Below are 19,572 nucleotides of genomic sequence, written 5' to 3' on the forward strand. Positions count from 1 at the left end.
CTGACAGAACAGTTGAATATATTTCGGTTTAGGTGTATGATAGCTCCAGAAAGAATCTATCTGCAATTCCATTCTATACAATAAGTAACCAGCGACTTAAACTGATTGAGATACTGGAAACACATACTCTAGCATGTTTTGAAGGGTCACTAGACTCAAAACATTAACTCTACTTTCTCTCCACAGATGCTGTCAGACCTATTAAGTTTCTCCAGCAATTTTGGTTTTTATTTCAGATCTTCAGTACCTGCAGCCTTTTGTTCTATATTACTCTGGTGTGAGTACTAGACAAGAGGTATTTGGGGATTATACAAGATGTGATTTTGGGCACTGTCCCATAAAGGTATTTGGGCACTGTAAAAAAAAATCTTTTTCTTTTCAATTTATAAAGGATTATTTGGGGATTAATAGGATTATGCCTTAACAGTGTTTAAACATCTATGAAATTATGTTACAGGTGGAGAGTTTCATCTATTCTTTTATTTTCAAGAACTTTTTTAAAAAAAACATCTGTTTTAAGATTGTAACACCATGTGACAAAAGAGCAGAAGCAGGCCATCAGGTCTGTTCTGTCATTCAAAACAACATGGCTCATCAGATAGTACTCAATTCCACTTTCCTCCCTTATCTCCATAACCCTTGATTCCCTTACTGATTAAAGATCTGTCTACCACAGTTTTGGATATACTTCATGGCCCAGCCTCAACAGCCCTCTGCGGTAAAGAATTCCACAGATTCACTACCCTCTGAGGCAATAAATTCCTCTTCATCTCTGTCCTAAATAGGCAACCTTTTATTCTGAGATTATAACCTCTTGTCCTAGGCTCCTCTACAAAAGGAAACAATCTTTCTGCTTCCCCCTCCAAGTTCCCTAAAAATCTTGTATTCTTTTAATTTTAATCTTGTAATCTTTCATTCTTTTAAGCTACAATGAGCACAAACTCAAGCTCCTCAACTTCTCGTCCTAAGAGAGACTCTCCATTCCTTGGATCAACGGGGTGAACCTCCTCTGGACTGCCTCGAATGCCAGAATTTCTTTTCCTGAGATAAGGGGACTAAACCTATTCACTGCCAAGGTAAAATTTGTAGCATTTCATGCTTATATGTTAGCAAGAGGCTACTTCATTACAATGAAATCAAAAGATGATCCATCAAGTGAGGTTTCAAACTAGGATCTGAGTAGTCCAGAAATAACATCAAATGGGATCATAACAAATGAATGGTCATCACGATTATTGAATTCACTGGATTTAAGAGGAATTTGTACCTTTCTTGTTAATGTGGTATCTAAATTGTGGTTCTTGATGCAGCACAATTGCATTGTGCTCAGGTTTTGCATAACAATATTCAAAACTATTTTCAAATTCTATGTTTTTCTGGATATTGAAAATATAAAATCTGCAAGAGGGTTTCAGTTGGTGAAGGGCCTGCAATGCAGTTATGTTCGGAGGTGGGGGTCAGCAATAGTGTTGAGACTGTGGATTGGGGCTGTAAAAGGGTTATGGAGGGTAAAATTATTTTTAAGGGACAGACGAAAGTCAAAATTGATGGCATAAATTTTTTAACTTGCCAATGAAGAAATACTCAGCTAATTTGATTCTAAGATATATTTGAATTATGAAAGTAATTAATTCCATGAAGTGGAATCTCCATTTAAGGCTACATAAGTTCAGAGCTACTACAACTGGAAAAAAAAATGTAGATTCAATGGAAATGAACACAGTATTGCTTGTTAAATTTAAATCTGAGATTATGATTTGAGATGCACTACAAAGAAGGGTAGCAACTGCCTGGTTAAAGTGTTCCAGCTTTGTGCATATAGGGCAGATGTGTGGCCTGTGTCCTTCAACAGTCTGTGGAATATGTGTTTTGGGTGATGGCTTTTTGTATGTCAAAGTGGAATTTGTTGCTTCGAAAACACATTTGCTGCCTCCTCATGCCTGTTGTACCTATTTAAATAAAGTAATAGCTCAGAAATTAATGTTTTCTATACATCATGGTTTCCTATTTAATGGAGAGCTGATTATTATTAGAGATATTAATTAAATGTTCTATTGTTGCTTCAGCATGAGTCAAAATACTCTATATTTTAAAACAAACAGTGAAAATGAGAAAATTAGCCTAAAAAATAAAATAAATCCCTTGAAAAATGTCTCATGAGGAGGCCTGAAAAAAAAATATTTTGACTCCTGAAGCACAGTCAGGGAAAATTCCTACTCTGCAAAATTGATTCAATCAATGTAAAAACTGAAAGAACTGTCGATGCTGCAAATCAGAAACAAAAATACAACAGAATTTGCTGAAGAGCTCAGCAGGTTTGGCAGCATCTGTGGAGAGAATCAGAGTTAACGTTTCGGGTTGAGTGACTCTTCCTCAGAACTGATTCAGTCAAAGGTGACTGGACAGTTGAATTTCTTCCATTCCAGGTTGGGATGGTGGAAGAAGATGATGGATAAAAGGCATGCTACAAAGTCATCTACAGAAAGTCTACAGCACATGAAATAATACGTAATTGAAAAACCCTACATCAGCTAAATGCACAAAGAGGGCAGATGTTAAGACAATCATGAGATTTATTGATTTAAGTTTCCATAAAATATAGATAACTTAAGTCATCTATAATTTATGTATGATTTAAGTTCATTTGATGCTCATTTTGTATACTTCCATATTCTGGTTAAAAAGTGGATGGGATGATCAGTGAAGGAGGAAGTTCAGGACTGTTGGTAAATACAGAATTGAGTCATGAACACTGGTCTTTCTCTTTTGTTATTTACATACAGGTCAGGCAGAAGGTGGTGGTCTAAACTGTAGCCTCCCTTCTTCTCCTTCCTCTTGGCCTTGCCCTTTCCCCAGTCTCTTATCTTTTCACCTAATAGGTTTTGCTGCCTCGACAGCAAAGTTATGTAACAGCCGATCAGCATAGTTCTTCAAATACTCTCAGTTGACCACTGCATGGCCCTTCCAGGGTGGTGTAGGCATTGGAATTTTTGCTTCAATATAGTCAATTGCTGCAGAATGAATGCATCAAGACTTCTCCCAGGATAATGAGCACTGACTGGCATGATTTGCTGTCTGTAGTCATGCACATCAGCTAAATATTGATATAAAACAAGGAACTGCAGATATTGGAGTTTTGAGCCAAAAAAAGAAGAAATTGCTGGCAAAACTCAGCAGGTCTGGCAGCATTTGTGGCGAGAAACCTGAGTTTGTGTTTTGTATTTGGTGACTCTTCACCAGCATCTGTGCTCTGCTGAAGAGTCACCAGACTTGATATGTTAACTTTATGTTCTGTTCACAGGTGCTGCCAGATCTTCAAAATTTTGCTAACTAAATACTGATAGAGTGGAATCCCTTTTGATTCAAAGATATGACAGAATTAACGTGAGGCACATGTAAAGGATTGTGCATGCAATCACACCTTGCTTCATGGGAAGTACTGCTATTTTGCAAAACTCTTCTCCTTTCTCAGCATGCCAATTTTTGGCCAGAGGGAATGAAATGAGCTTATTTTTCTTTGTATGGGGAAGCTCAGGGGTCTCTGTTATGCAGCAGTGCACTGCAAGCAATAATATGCCATTAATAGCTCCAGCAGCAATGTGGGAAGAAATAGATGCACGAAAATTGAAAGTCACAGTTATCTTCATCGTCACTAGCAATACAATCCTTGCCTTTGTAGGAGGTTGGAACTGTAGTTGTGGGAATTACTATAGTTCAGTGATAACCCCTTCAGTAAAACAGACATTTCAAACATTGAGCATTGTTGAAATTCAGGTAGGAGAACTACTCCCAGAAAACCATGGCAGACAGGAAGGCTTAGCTGATTACAGCCACCTGTTGACAGCAGTTCTCACCTCCTCCTCATCTCTCTTCCAGCAGTTTTTGTGGTTTCCGCAAATTCTCTTTGCTATGTGCACTTAAAACCGGAATACTTACCTCTCCATCCGTACTTGGGCAAAACAGATTTGGGTAGAATACTTGGAATCACCACAAAAATGTTTTAGCAGCCTTCACATCACTCCCTGTAAATTATTGGAACTTGAAATAATTATACAAGCACAAAAATGTAAATAAACCATTAATTAACCTGCAAGCACTTGATGACACATTTAAGCAGCATTCGTTCAGTGTCTTTCAAACTGATTAGTGGCATGTTTAGCTGCGTGAGCTTGAGGGTGTCACCTGGAGCTTAGAGGTCAAAAATAGCAACGCTGATTGACATTCTGATTTACCTGCTCTGCATATTTTTAGTGGTGGTTGACGGAGTGCATTTAATATTGTGACATCATGGAAATCCATTAAAATCTTTGATTACATTTTGCACTGACTGGTACATTGCTGCATTGACTAGTACATGATCCATATATCTCCTTGGACTTCCATTGTTTTCAGCTTATTACCATTTAGAAAATACTTGCATATCAATTATTTCTTGCTTCACCAGGGATGATCTGACAACTACAAACATTGAACTCCATCTGCCATGTATTTAATATATCAATGTCTCTTTGTAAAATAACAAAGCGGAGCCCTAAATTCTCTGAGATTACCATCACTGTCATCACGGTGTCAAAACCAGTCCTGTTCAAAATTCACAATTGAAAATGCCATAATACTAAATAAATACAACAGGTTCATTGTAAAAATAAATAATTTTGAGCCCATACTTTCTTGTTTGATATTTATATAAAATATATGTTACAAATTTTTATTGACTTGTGAGGCTTTTAATAGTATAAATAATCTTTGTCTTAAAACAAATGCTAACATGTCATAAATACAATTTTCTGTGGCTTCTCTGTAGAATTTTTACAGAAAATCATACCTATAATTTGTCAAACAATTACAGAAAATGCACATTTTACAGGTCAGCAAATATCCATAGCTTGGGGACCACCATTAGAAACTGAACAGGCTTATATAAAAGTGTCTACAAAATTGCAGTGACCAACTCACCTCCTGATTCCCCAAGCCTGTCCACTATCTACAAGAATATACCCCACTAACTCCAACAACACTCAAAAAGTTAAGCACCTACCAAGAAGCTAAGCAAGTCATCCGATTAGCACTATATCCATAAACAGTCACTGTCTCCACCACCAACTCTCAGTACCAGCAGTGTGATGTACAAGATGCACTGCCGAAATTCACTAAAGTTCCTCAGACAGCATCTTCTAAAACCACAACAATTACTAAGCAGCAGGTCAAGGGAAGCAAATAAATGGGAAAACCACAGCCTAAAAGTTCCCCTTCAGTATCCTGGTTTGGAAACATATTGTCATTTCTTCTGAGTTATTGAATCAAAATTCTGGACAGCACTGTGGTTGTACCTACATCAAACGGCCTGTAGCAATTCAAGAAGGCAGTTCACCACCATTTTGGCAAATACATGTGTGAGGCGACGCACTTTCATAGGAGTAACCAGAATGCAAATTACTGGGCTAATGGTAAGATTCTTAGTAGTGTAGATGAGCAGAGAGATCTCGGTGTCCATGTACACAGATCCTTGAAAGTTGCCACCCAGGTTGATAGGGCTGTTAAGAAGGCATACAGTGTTTTAGCTTTTATTAATAGAGGGATCGAGTTCCAGAACCAAGAGGTTATGGTGAAGCTGTACAAAACTCTGGTGTGGCCGCACTTGGAGTATTGTGTATAGTTCTGGTCACTGCATTATAAGAAGGATGCGGAAGCTTTGGAAAGGGTGCAGAGGAGATTTACTAGGATGTTGCCTGGTATGGAGGGAAGGTCTTACGAGGAAAGGCTGAGGGACTTGATGCTGTTTTCATTAGAGAGAAGATGGTTGAGAGGTGACTTAACTGAAACATATAAAATAATCAGAGGGTTAGATAGGGTGGATAGGGAGAGCCTTTTTCCTAGGATGGTGACGGTGAGCACGAGGGGGCATAGCTTTAAATTGAGGGGTGAAAGATGTAGGACAGATGTCAGAGGTAGTTTCTTTACTCAGAGAGTAGGAAGGGAATGGAACGCTTTGCCTGCAACGGTAGTAGATTCGCCAACTTTCGGTACATTTAAGTCGTCATTGGATAAGCATATGGACGTACATGGAATAGTGTAGGTTAGATGGGCTTGAGGTCGACATGACAGGTTGGCACAACATCGAGGGCCGAAGGGCCTGTACTGAGCTGTAATGTTCTATGTTCTATGTATGTTCTACAACTCAAGATAAGCAGTATTTGCTGACCTAGCCAATGAAGCCTATATCCCATGAACAAATATTTGGTGAAGTTTTCTTTAAAAAGACTATAGAGATGTTTCTAGGTATCAAAGTTTTAGATTAGTGATAACAATAAAAGAGATGCACAATAGAAGAAGGCTTGTTGAAGTCTTCTAACTCAAATTCATAATGAATCATTTTGCATTTTGAAGTTGAAAGTGATACATCCTATGAAATAACATTGATAGAAATCACTATAGTAAACACTTAAAATGCACAGAAACAACGTTATTTTTTCTTCAAATCATTTTCTTTACTTTTTTATGACTCAGAAGAAATTATAATAGTGCAAACACTCAGTATAAAAGTTATAATTAGAAATTTACGTTCACATTAAACATTTCCATGAATATTATCCACTTTTAACATAAAAGGTAGAACAAGTATTTGATTCTTTAGGTAATTCTTACAGTTTCGAAAGAGACTGAAAGATATTCTACAATATTCAATATGCACATAAAAATAGACCCGTATTTAAATATGGAAAATTAGCAAGCTAATTTACTGTTTTAAAAAAAACACATTGCAGTGTTTTTATTTGTGTGATAAAGCATAAAATAAATGGTCTATAAAACATCTGACATACTACATAGGCCACAATGTTTGAAAAAATGTTATCCCCCAACCTTTTGAGCTGCAATCTTCATTATATAATGCCTTTACTGACCATGTTGTGAAAGTATTAGAGCAGTGTAGGCTGAACCCACGAGCGTCCTTTAATCTCTACACAATATTCAAGATATATTGTCATAGCTGAGGTTTATTGCTACAGAGTAGTAGTATTGGCGCTTGGGGACAAAATGGTAAGGATAGCTTTTCATCATTCAGCCAGTGTTCTGTCACTGTAAACTGCCAGTAACTTTCTTGCAAAGGTTACCTATAACTAGTGGGAGTTCTATAGCTTTGATATTTGATGCATCTAGATATGTGTTATGCAGAACAACAGAAGAAAGAATACTGCAGCTTTTATAGCATGTCAGTTGTCATGCTTATATAAGGAAAACTTTGTTATAAAAATTAATTAAATATTCACCTGGCATGTGCTTTCTCATATGTCATACACAATCCATACTATATAATTAATAAAATTATTTACAGAAATTACATACAATAAATTCTTACAGAGTGTGATATGAAAAAGGCAGACTTTAAAATGCTATATATATGTATATATATTTGAAAAAGAACACAAGTAAGGCAAAATTACACAGATATTTTCGTAATGCTTGAAACCATCTATTGGCCACTGAAGTATAAGTGAGTACTAATTTTAGAACTCAATATGATATGGGAAAATGTGTTCTGTGCATTTAGAAAACATGCAGAAACTATAAAATATACAAACTAGTTTTGATTGATTCAGACTTCCAAGATTCATTTTATTTAGAAAGATAATTCTCTATGCCCAAAATGTAGTTCTTTGCTTCTTCTAACAGATAGTTAGCCCTTAATTTTCACTCCAAGAAATGCACTCGTAACAATACCCAAAGTTTAATCTTTGGTTTGATTGTAGCGATTCTTGGCACTGATGACCCCTATTCTCCTGGGGATTGCTCCAGCCAAACGTTCCTCTTTTCAGTGCCTGACTTCCAAACGCTGAATTGGAAAGATCAGTGCATCCTGTCATCATTAACTGATTTCCACCCGAGTAACAGCTCAGAGTTAAGCTTTAATTTTTTCATGCCAAAATTCATTATGCTTGTTCAACAACTGGTATGGGTGGAAGATAGTGTACAGATTGATTTGTTTGCATTGTAGTTGCCTGGAGCGCTCCAAGTCCAGCCTTTATTGTGAAGCTGGCTACTGATGATACTGAGGGACAGCTTGCTGCCAGTTTCGCTCTTCCATCTGGATATAATTTTCTTACTAAATTTGTTGAACTTATTTGTGGATTCGCATTCACTTTTCCTTCAAGGAAATATGTCAGCATTTCTCCTTTTCCTTTTACACTGACTTTGCCTCGACAAACTAGCTCGTAATTACTTTTATTCAGCATTCGATAGACATCTTCTGTTACCTGGAAATTAGAAGTTAGACGCTTATTATACATCACACATACTTCAAAAACTCCAGTTCACTTACGCCTCAGCAAATTAATCAGGTAACCCCAAACACATTCACAAGACCCATGAAAATGTGGACATTTATCAGGTAGCTTGTGCACAATGTCCTGAAACAAATGAGTTGAAGCCATTCAGCTGAGGGTTATTTTTCCAGGACCTGAGGGCACAACTTCAGAGTGAGGAGTGGCCGTTCAGAACTGAGATAAGAAAGGTGGTAAATCAGTGGAACTCATTGTTGCATAACACTGTGGACACCAAGCCAATGTGTGTTTTTAAGAAAGAGTAGATTCTTGATTAGTAAGGGGATCAAGGGTTTTGGAGCAGGGAGAAGGCAGGAGAAGGGAGTTGAGAAAGTTTTCAGCCCGTGATCGAATGCTGGAGCAGACTCAAATGGCCTAATTCTCCTCCTGTATCTTACAGTCTATTCAATTGGATGCAGAGTATCCCTGATGCTGGTCATTTTTTTTCTGAAGTACCTTGTAGTCACAGAGTCATGGAGTCATACAACACAGAAACAGGCCCTTCGGCCTAACCAATCCTTGTGGAACAAAATTAAAACAAACTCCTCCCAGATGCCTGCTCCTGCCCTTATCTCTCCAAACATTTCCTCTTCATGTACTTATCCAAATGTCTTTTAAACATCATAATTTTGCCCACATCCACCAGTTCCTCAGGAAATTCATTCCACACATGAACAACCCTCTGTGTAAAAAAAAATCACCACTCATGTTTTTTAAATCTTGCTCCTTTCGCCTTAAAAATGTTATCCCTGGTTTTGAAATCCCCCATCCTAGGGAAAAGACACCTATCATTAACCCTATCTATACCTCTCATGATTTTGTACATTTTTATACGGTCATCTCTCAAACCTTCTACGCTCCAATGAAAGTAGTCCCAGCCTATCCAGTCTTTCTTTATAACTCAAACCTTCCATACCAGCCAACATCCTGGGGAATCGCTTCTGAATTCTCACCTGCTTAATAATATCATTCCAATAACTGGACAACCAAAACTGGACACACTGTTCCAGAAGAGGCCTCACCAATGTCCTACACATTCTCAACAAAACTTACTTACTCCTGTACTCAAAGGACACAGCAACGAAGGCAAGCATGCTAAATGCCATTTTAAACTTCCTGGCTATATGTGAAGCAAACTTCAAATAATTGTGTACCTGAACTCCTAGGTGTCTCTGTTCCACGACACTATCCAAGGGCCTACCATTAATTGTATAAGCCCTACCCAAAATAGCTGCATAAAACCAGAGGCTTTACAGATAAATGATTTGGAGCATCATTTGGACAAAAATAGTATTTAGAAAGCCTCTCTTAGCAGTCTTTACCTCCTGTTCTTGAATGAAAACAAGATGTATGTTCTTTTAGTTATCTCAAATTTCACTATCTGCCACAGCATGATTTGAACCCAGGTCCCCAGAACATTGCTGGGACTATGGATTAACAGTCTAACAATAATACCACTAGGCCATTCAAAAACTCTACTGAGTAGATTGGGATTATATTCATTGGAATTCAGAAGATTGACAGGGGATCTTACAGAAACATAAAAAATTATGAAGGGAATAGACAAGACAGAAGTAGAGAGGATGTTCCCACTGGCAGGTGAAGCTAGGACAAGAGGGCATAGCCTTAAGATTAGAGGGAGCAGAATTAGGACTGAATTGAGAAAGAACTTCTTCACTCAAGAGGTATGTTAATCTATGGAATTCCTTGCCCAGTGAAGTAGGTGACACTACTTCAGTAAACATTTTTAAAGCTAAGGTAGATTTCTTTGACCAATAAAGGAATTAAGGGATACGGAGAGAACACGGGTAAGTGGTTTTGAGTCCACGAAAAGATTAGCCATGATCTGAATGAATGGCGGAGCAGGCTTGAAGGGCTGGATGGCCTACTCCTGCTCCTAGTTCTTACGTTCTTAGTGGTATTATTGTTAGACTGTTAATCATTGTCCCAAGCAATGTTCTGGGGATAATAAAGTGTGAAGCTGGATGAACACAGCAGGCCAAGCAGCATCTCAGGAGCACAATAGCTGATGTTTCGGGCCTAGACCCTTCATCAGAGAGGGGGATGGGGAGAGGGTTCTGGAATAAATAGGGAGAGAGGGGGAGGCGGACCGAAGATGGAAAGAAAAGAAGATAGGTGGAGAAGAGAGTATAGGTGGGGAGCTAGGGAGGGGATCGGTCAGTCCAGGGAAGACGTACAGGTCAAGGAGGTGGGATGAGGTTAGTAGGTAGGAAATGGAGGTGCAGCTTGAGGTGGGAGGAAGGGATGGGTGAGAGGGAGAACAGGGTAGGGAAGCAGAGACAGGCTGGACTGGTTTTGGGATGCAGTGGGGGGAGGGGACAAACTGGGCTGGTTTTGGGATGCGGTGGGGGAAGGGGAGATTTTGAAGCTGATGAAATCCACATTGATACCATTGGGCTACAGGGTTCCCAAGCTGAATATGAGTTGCTGTTCCTGCAACCTTCGGGTGGCATCATTGTGGCACTGCAGGAGGCCCATGACGGACCTGTCATCTAAAGAATGGGAAGGGGAGTTAAAATGGTTTGCGACTGGGAGGTGCGGTTGTTTATTGCGAACCGAGCAGATGTGTTCTCCAAAGCGATCCCCAAGCCTCCGCTTGGTTTCCCCAATGTAGAGAAAGCCACACCGGGTACAATGGATGCAGTATACCACATTGGAAGCTGCACCTCCATTTCCTACCTACTAACCTCATCCCACCTCCTTGGCCTGTCCGTCTTCCCTGGACTGACCTTTCCCCTCCCTACCTCCCTACCTATACTCTCCTCTCCACCTATCTTCTTTTCTTTCCATCTTCGGTCCGCCTCCCCCTCTCTCCCTATTTATTCCAGAACCCTCTCCCCATCCCCCTCTCTGATGAAGGGTCTAGGCCAGAAACATCAGCTTTTGTGCTCCTGAGATGCTGCTTGGCCTGCTGTGTTCATCCAGCTCCACACTTTGTTATCTTGGATTCTCCAGCATCTGCAGTTCCCATTATCTCTGATACAATGTTCTGGGGACCTGGGTTCAAATCCTGCTGTGGCAGATCGTGAAATGCACCAGGAGTGTTGGGTGCAAGGATTAGACCCTACACCTTCTGAGTAACCCTCAAAAATGAGTGCATTTTGAACATTCAAGAAGGGAATAAAGCAAGGAGGTGGGTATAATCCTTCTAAGCTTATGATCACATTTGGTTTTTGTTTGTGTCTATTTCATCTGCAAGCTTTCCACACATCTCTTTATACATGGGGTTTTGGCAGTATTAAAAAGGAATTCATGTAAGTATAAGAACTAAAGCAAATAAAGCCAATGAGCTGAGGGCATAAATAGATATGGCAGCATGATACTGTTGTTCACTGAAGCCCTACATTGTGGAAATGGGCCATTCGGCCCAATAAGTCCACACCAACTCTCTGAGTAACATCCCACCCAGAGCTACACCACCCCCCTCCCCCAACCCTGCATTTCCCATGGCTAATCCACCCAGCCTACACATCTCTGGACACCACAGGATAATGTACCATGGACAATCCGCATATTATGCACATCTGTGGACTGTGGCAGGAAACTGGGGCACCCAGAGGAAAACCCATGCAGACATGGGGAAAATGTGCAAACTCCACATACAGTCATCCAATGTTGGAATTCAACCCGGGTCCCTGGCGCTGTGAGGCAGCAATGCTAAGCACTGAACCGCTGTATCGTGTTAAAATGAAAACCCAGCATAGAAGGACAGGGATGGCAGCTCAACATCCCTGAATATAGAGTTCTCAGGCAGGATAGAGAAAGGGGTAACAAAATTGCAGGTATGACATTATTAATTTAAAAATTAATCACAAGTGTAAGGGAGATGATGTACTAAATGAATCATCAAATGACGGCACATGGTTTGAGCTCAGGAACAACAAGTGTCAGCAAAAATTCCAGGCTTGTAATTTCGACGCCCACATAATGGAACAGGCTTGGAGGAGTAAATAATGTAGACAAATTTCAAAGCATAAAAACAGCTGTGCAATCATACTTGGGGGCTTTAACTACTCAAATATTGTTTGGGATTATTATGCGTGAAAGAAAACTTTTGAACTCTACTAAAAAGAATATTTTTTGTTAGCTAACACATACCAAGCCCAATGAGACAGGGTGCAATTTTAGACTTAGTCTTTGGAAATAAGGCTGTGCTGATGGATGAAATAGTGGCCCAAGATTACTTTGTAATAGTGATCGTAACACAATTGAGTCAGCATCATTATAGAATGGGACAAGTATAGAACAGAAGAATAAGTTTTAAATTAGGGGAACACAACTTTTTCGAAGTTGTGGGATGATTTTGCAAAAATGGATTAGATACAGCTGCTTGAAGGAAAGTCAATGATAAAACAATGGGAGGCATTTAAAAACATGATGTTAATGACATAGTGTAGGCACGTCCCCAGGAAGACAAAACAAAGCCCCCTAGCTCTATAAAGTACAAGGTAAGACAAAGCAGAACAATTGAGCTTTTGTCAATCTCAAAATAGCAAAGGTCCTTTCTCGAGGAAGGTGAGAGGAATATACAAGTACAGGGTGAAGTGAAAAGTGAAATTAGGAAAGCAAAGTCAGGAAATTAAAAAACAATGGCTTGCAAAATTAAGGAAGGAAATGGTAGGGGCTATCAGAGGTCTACATGATAACTTAAGTCTCACTGCAAAGGTCTGGGCAGGTTTTTAGTGATTTCTGTGTCTTCACAAAGTGAGTGACTCTACAGACATTCTAGAGTATGGAGTGTGAAATAGGAGATGAAAAACATAATGAGGAGGGAAGTACTAGATGGACTGAATGCTTGAAGGTGGATAAATAACCATGGCTGAACCCTGAGCTTTTAAAAGAACCCAAGGATAAAATAATGGATGCTCCAAGGATCATTTTACCATTTTCACTGGACATAACCAAGGACTGGAGATCTGTAAATGTTGTATCACTGTTTTGAAAAAAAAGAGATAGGCCTAGTATTTTGTAGTCCATTCAGTTTGATCTTGGAGGTGGGCAAATTACTAAAATCGATAGTAAGAGACAGGATTAACTCTTACTGAGAAGAATATGGACTAATTTGCGATAATTAGCATGGCTTTGTTAAGGGAAGGTCATGAATTAAAAACGTAATATTTTTGATCAAGTAGAAAATTTATGAGGCATTTCAAAAGGTTCCACATGGCAGATTGACAGAAAAATTAAAGCAAATATTAAGGGAAATGTGGACAGTTGGATCCAAAATTGACTCAGTAACAGGAAACAAAGGATAATAATTAACAGATGTTTTTACAAATAGAAGCTTCTAGTTGCATTCCACAGGATCTTTGTTGAGTTTCTTGCTCTTGTGATATATGTTAAAAGTATAGACTTAAATGTGTAAGACATTTAATCATAAAATTGAGCATGTAGTTGATAGTAAAAGGGTTGGCTGATGACTGAGGTTTGATTTGGTTGATTGGCAGAAATGTGGCAAATAGAATTCAGTTTGGAGAAGTGTGAGGTTATGCATTCAGGCAGAGCAAGCAAAGCAAGAGAACATACAATAACTGGGAGGATATTGAGAATAATGGAGGAAGTCAGCCACATTGTTCACAAGTCCCTGAAGGTGGCAGGACTGGTAAATAAAGTGAAAAAGAAGGCAAATGGGAAGCTTTTCTATTTGGGCCTGCTACGGAATACAAGAGCAGGGATTCAATGCCGGAGCTAAAACGATAGGTCACAGCTGGAATTTAGTGTACAGTTCTAGTCATTACATTACAGGCAAGATCCAAGTGATCGACAGAGAGTACAGAGGAGACAAGATTCTTTCCAAAATATTTACAAAAATATTGTAGCCATGAGGAAAAATAAATAGGCCAGGGTTATTTACCCCAGAACAGAGGAGGCTGAGCAGTGACCCATTTGAAGTATACTAAATAATGAGCACATAATAGCGGACTGGCAAGACCTCTCTAACCTAGTGGAGAGGTCAATCGTCAAAGGGCACAGATTTAAGGTGACTGACAAAAGGATTAGAGGGGCTATTAGGAAGAGAAGTTTTCATGCGAGGGAGATTGGTGTCTGTAACTCATTTAGTGGTTGAAGTGCAAGCCCTCAACTGTTTTAAAAGTAGCTGATTTGCACCTGAAGCATTGTCAACAGCACAGATTGGAATTGACAGATAGATTAGTGGAATGAGAATTATTCAGCTAGCGCAGACAGAATGGACTGAATGACCTCTTTCTGTGCTGTAACTTTGCATGATTCTATAATAATAAACTGCAATAGATTAAAACTGAAACAAAAGACAGAATCTTACCATTCCATTTTAGTATTAATGGTATATTTTCAAAAAAAACTTGTGAAGTGGATCTGGCACATGACAGAAATTCAAAGCCACTCATTTTAATGTTAAAAGCAAACCATTAAAAGCAGGTGATATCACCAGAAACTCAGACCATATGTACAAATAAGAAGATGTAACTGTGGGAGGGTGAATTCATGATGTGCATGGCACCCATGGTGTGAGCAAAATTGAAAGTGTACAGGTTCTTGGATATGTAAATGTGAAGCTTGCACTGTGTGCGCAGAAATAACCAGTTGTAGACCCTATAGATACTCTCCACAACATGAGAGGAAAGATTTCCGTAAAATATATTTCATAAGATGGTCACTTCACAGTTCAAAGAATTAATCATACAAAATGTAGTTGCGAATAGCATTCAAAGAGAATATTATGAAGTTCAAGATGGAGACAAAGGAAAAACTACTGGTAGCCAGTGTGAGTTTGAGCTTTTCCAATTACATTTTTTGATTAAGAGCATCAGGATAGTAACAGAAGACAAAGCAAAAAATTACCACAGCAATGTGATGCGAATGGTTTCTAATGGGGACATGAACTAGACAATTCAAAATAGGACTGGAAGATAACCCAGAGACTTTTTTAGACCATATAGAGTTGATAGCCAGAGACTATTTCCCAGGGCAGAAATGGCTAACACGAGGGGTCATAGTTTTAAGCTGGTTGGAGGAAAGTATAGAGGGGATGTCAGAGGCGGGTTCTTTACACAGAGAGTTGTGAGAGCATGGAATGCGTTGCCAGCAGCAGTTGTGGAAGCAAGGTCATTGGGGTCATTTAAGAGACTGCTGGACATGCATATGGTCACAGAAATTTGAGGGTGCATACATGAGGATCAATGGTCGGCACAACATCGTGGGCTGAAGAGCCTGTTCTGTGCTGTACTGTTCTATGTTCTATGTTCTTAAAATAGCAAGGTATGGGAACAGGAACAGGAAGTTTGGTCCCTTAAGCCTGTGTTACCATTCAATAGGATCAGGGCTGATCTGATATTCCTCACATATACTTTCTTGCATATTCCCCATAACCCCTGTTCTACTACTGATCAAGAATCTATCTATCTCACCCCTAAATTTACACAAGGATTCTGCTTCAAAGACCTCTGCAGCAAGGAGTCCCAAAGACTCACAACTTTTTGAGACAAGAAATTCCTTCTCATCTGAGTATAAATTAGCACTCCGTTATTCTGAGATTATGCCCTCTGGTCCTAGATTCTCCAATGAGGGGATACAGCCTCTCAGCATTTACCCTATCAAGTCTGATGAAGGGTCTAGGTCCGAAACATCAGCTTTTGTGCTCCTGAGATGCTGCTTGGCCTGCTGTGTTCATCCAGCTCCACACTTTGTTACCCTTCCCAATTTTGTGTGTTTCACTAAGATCACCTCTCATTCTTTTAAAAGCCAATGAATAGACCTGTCTAGTCTTTGCTCATAGAGGTAATCATACAAGTGAACCTTCTCTGAACTGCCTCTGGTGAAATGACACCTTTCCTTAAGGAAGGGGGCCAAAACTGCTAACAATACCAGCACCTTGTCCAGTTGCAGTAAGTCTTCCTCTACTCCTACACTCCAAACCCCTTGAAATAAGAGCCAACATTCCGTTAGCCTTCCTGATTCCCTGATGTACCTGGGTGCCAGCTCATGTGTTCTGTAAAATGAAGAACTTCACACATTCCCACATTACTCCATCTGCTGAATTTTTGCCAACTTACTTAACCTATCAATATCTCTCTGCAAACTGTTTGTTTCCCTCTCACAGCCTGCCTTTCCACCTATTTTAATGTCATCGGCAAATTTGGCAACAGTATATACACTTCCTTTCTCCAAGTCCTTTTTCTGCTGTACTGTAGAATCCCGATTAACAGGAAATCTTCTAGGTTACAGGGAGGCAACACAATGGAATATTATGTGAAGTGGTATTTAAAAACCGTGGCCCATTTCAAAATCAACTGTATAACAAAAGACTAAAATGGTATCATTCAGATCAACCTTTAGGAATTGCAAATTTCATTAAAGTTTAAGAGTTCAGTGGCAGCAAGTTTATAACTTCTCCTGCTGCCAAGTAAAATATAATGGAGATATGGTAACTGATAACAATAAAGTGTTTTTGATTCCTAGGACACCAGGTAATTCCTGGGAAAGGGAGATGCTACTGAGGTGAGAAGAGTTCCACTTGAAGTAAGGTAAAAATCACTGCTGTTAATCCTTACAAACAGGATGCAGGTCGTACAAAAAGATTTAAAGTAGTAAGGTGAGGTGAACAGGCAAACAAATGGAAGAAAAAGGGGTAAAACGGTGTGAAGCTGGATGGACACAGCAGGCCAAACAGCATCAGAGGAGCAGGAAAGCTGATGTTTCGGGTCGAGACCCTTCTTCAGAAATGGTTTCGCAGTGGGGTTGAAATTGTTACAGAGAGAGTAGGAACTGCTGAAATTTTGAAGAAGGGTCTCGACCCGAAACTCAAACTTTCCTGCTCCTCTGATGCTGCTTGGCATGCTGTGTTCATCCAGCTTCACGCTGTTTTATCTCAGATTATCCAGCATCGGCAGTTCCTACTGTCTCTGTAACAAAGAAAAAGGGGTTCCTTCTTAAAATGAGAGTAGAATTTTAACGTGAGCCAAGAAAAGATTAAGAATGATACAAATAACATATAAAGAGTTGAAAGGCATGTTGATGAACCCAAAAAGGACCAGGACATTTATCTCAAGGTATTATGCATTAGGGGATTTGAGGACAATGGACACATTTATGTTTAGAAACAGGAGTTTGATATGAGGTATTTTAAGGGTACAGTAAGAAATATTTCCTTGGAACCGGCTTAATGGACAGTAACAGTGCAGCTGCCCAGAAACAGTTTTCATTCTGCAAGGTACCTACTCTTAACCTCAGTATTCATTGTCAGACTTCAACTATTCTGCATGTAGAACTTTAGACTTTGATGTCATTTTATCAAATATTGCAACTAGGAGCAGCAAATAGGTCATTAAAAATAAGATGTAAAACTTGAGCAGGGAGCTTAGGGAGCCTATAGTTCTTTGTTGTTTTTTTCATGACAATGCCTCAGACAATTAACAATCAATTAGCACCTTTTCTCTTGCAATATTGATTGGTGAGATTGACCAAAATTTGACATCCTTGTGTTTGTCCTGATACACACAAGATAAAAAGCTTTGGCAAAACATTTGTCATTTCAGCGATATTTAAGATATGGATATTTTGTTATTTATGGAATGAGATGAACTAGGCAAAATAAAAAAAAGCTGAGAGTTGTAAAACATAACTTAATAAGGAAAGAAAATAAGCTGGATTTCGAAAGTAGGAATTTTTAAAAGTCATGTATTCAATTTTGATTTTCCTGCAGTATTTTGTAAGAGCAAGTTACTAACTTGAATTTTGCCTTGAACCCCCGTACTATCCATTCGGCTGGCAACATTTACGGTGTTTCCCCAGATGTCATACTGTGGACGTCTTGCTCCAATCACACCTGCCACGACAGGTCCAACATTTATACCTGCAGTGGCAGAAAGCGAGAAGAATGCCACGTTGAAAATCTGAAAGTCCATCTTTTATTTTACAAGCCTCAAGAAAATAAATGCTACCAAAAGCAGGCAGTGAGTGAAAATGGGTCTTTCAAATGCAAATGAAACAAAGGGTCTATGCCCGAAACATCAGCTTTTGTGCTCCTGAGATGCTGCTTGGCCTGCTGTGTTCATCCAGCTCCACACTTTGTTATCTTGGATTCTCCAGCATCTGCAGTTCCCATTATCACTAATTTCATGAGCATATTATTTTTGGCCAAAATGTAAAATGTGGTTTCCAACAAACACAATATAACGACACAAGAAAGCACGGAATAAGGATACAAATACATTCGGAACTTCACACCCATTAGAAAAAGTAAATCTGCAATATTACATTTTCTTCTCAGATGCAATTAATCCTATAGTCCCTACAGCACGGAAGGAAGCCATTCGGCCCACTGAATCTACAGTGCCCCTCCGAATGGCATCCCATCCAGGCCCATACCATATCCCTGGAACCCCAGATTTCCCATGGCTAATTTATGAGCCTACACACTGCTGAACACTACAGACAATTTCAGCATGGTCAATACACCTAACCTGCATGTCTTTGGGCTGCGAGAGGAACCTGGAGCACCAAAGGAAACCCACACGGACACAGAAATAATATGCAAAGTCCACACAGGCAGTCACCCAAGGCTGGAATCAAACCTGGGTGCCTGGTGCTTTGAAAGGAGCAGTGCGAATCACTGAGCCATCGTGACACCCCAATTTTATTATTCTCTTAATTAACTCTTCCGGATAATTCTTCCATGAAATGCGCAAAATTTTTCATTGCCTTCTCAGTCAATAAAGTTAAAAAAAAACTTGGATTCATTCACCATCTATTGTCTAGACTGGATGGGAGAAACATTATGGTATTGAGCATTAATGTTCGTATTAGCTTACAGGGCCAACTCAAGAATTTAGGTAAACTAGGTGGTCACATAGGACACCAAGCTTTAAAGAATGCCAAATTTGCTGTTTCAAAATTTAAGTAAATAAAGGTAATATTTCATTTTAAACTTCTGACATCTATGGTGAAAGTAGGTGGTTTAGGAAGAATTGGAAGTTCTGCTTACATGTAAACTTTCCCATCTACCTTCAACTAATTCAACAATGAATAGGAAACAGGAGATTTATTTCCACATGATTAAGGTCTGGTTAGATTGCACTTTTACTACTTCATTCAATTATGGTCAACATACCTCAGGAAGGATGTATTAGTCCTGGAGTTAGTGCAAGAACACTTCACCAGAATGGTACCAAGGTTAAAAGATTAAATTCTGCAGACTAGTATAACTAGTCTAAGCTTATATTTGCCTTTAATTGTCTTTTAAGTGGTATTGCTC

The 19,572-nt window shown here is 39.2% G+C and overlaps 1 protein-coding gene across 7 annotated transcripts in view; it reads right to left on the reverse strand.

Moving 5' to 3' along the window:
• Positions 1-6,532: 6,532 nt before the first annotated feature.
• Positions 6,533-19,572, reverse strand: part of LOC125467327 (adenylate cyclase type 1-like) — a 299,944-nt gene continuing 286,904 nt past the window's right edge. For all 7 annotated transcript variants that reach the window (XM_048563037.2, XM_048563033.2, XM_048563026.2 and 4 more), the window contains 2 exons: positions 18,047-18,171; positions 6,533-8,252 (listed from right to left, as the gene is read on the reverse strand). In XM_048563037.2, the coding sequence (XP_048418994.2) occupies positions 7,929-8,252; positions 18,047-18,171 (449 nt within the window). In that variant the 3' untranslated portion in view covers positions 6,533-7,928. The remainder of the gene's footprint in view (positions 8,253-18,046; positions 18,172-19,572) is intronic.

Source organism: Stegostoma tigrinum, chromosome 2, assembly GCF_030684315.1.
Source record: "Stegostoma tigrinum isolate sSteTig4 chromosome 2, sSteTig4.hap1, whole genome shotgun sequence".
Classification (NCBI taxonomy): domain Eukaryota; kingdom Metazoa; phylum Chordata; class Chondrichthyes; order Orectolobiformes; family Stegostomatidae; genus Stegostoma; species Stegostoma tigrinum.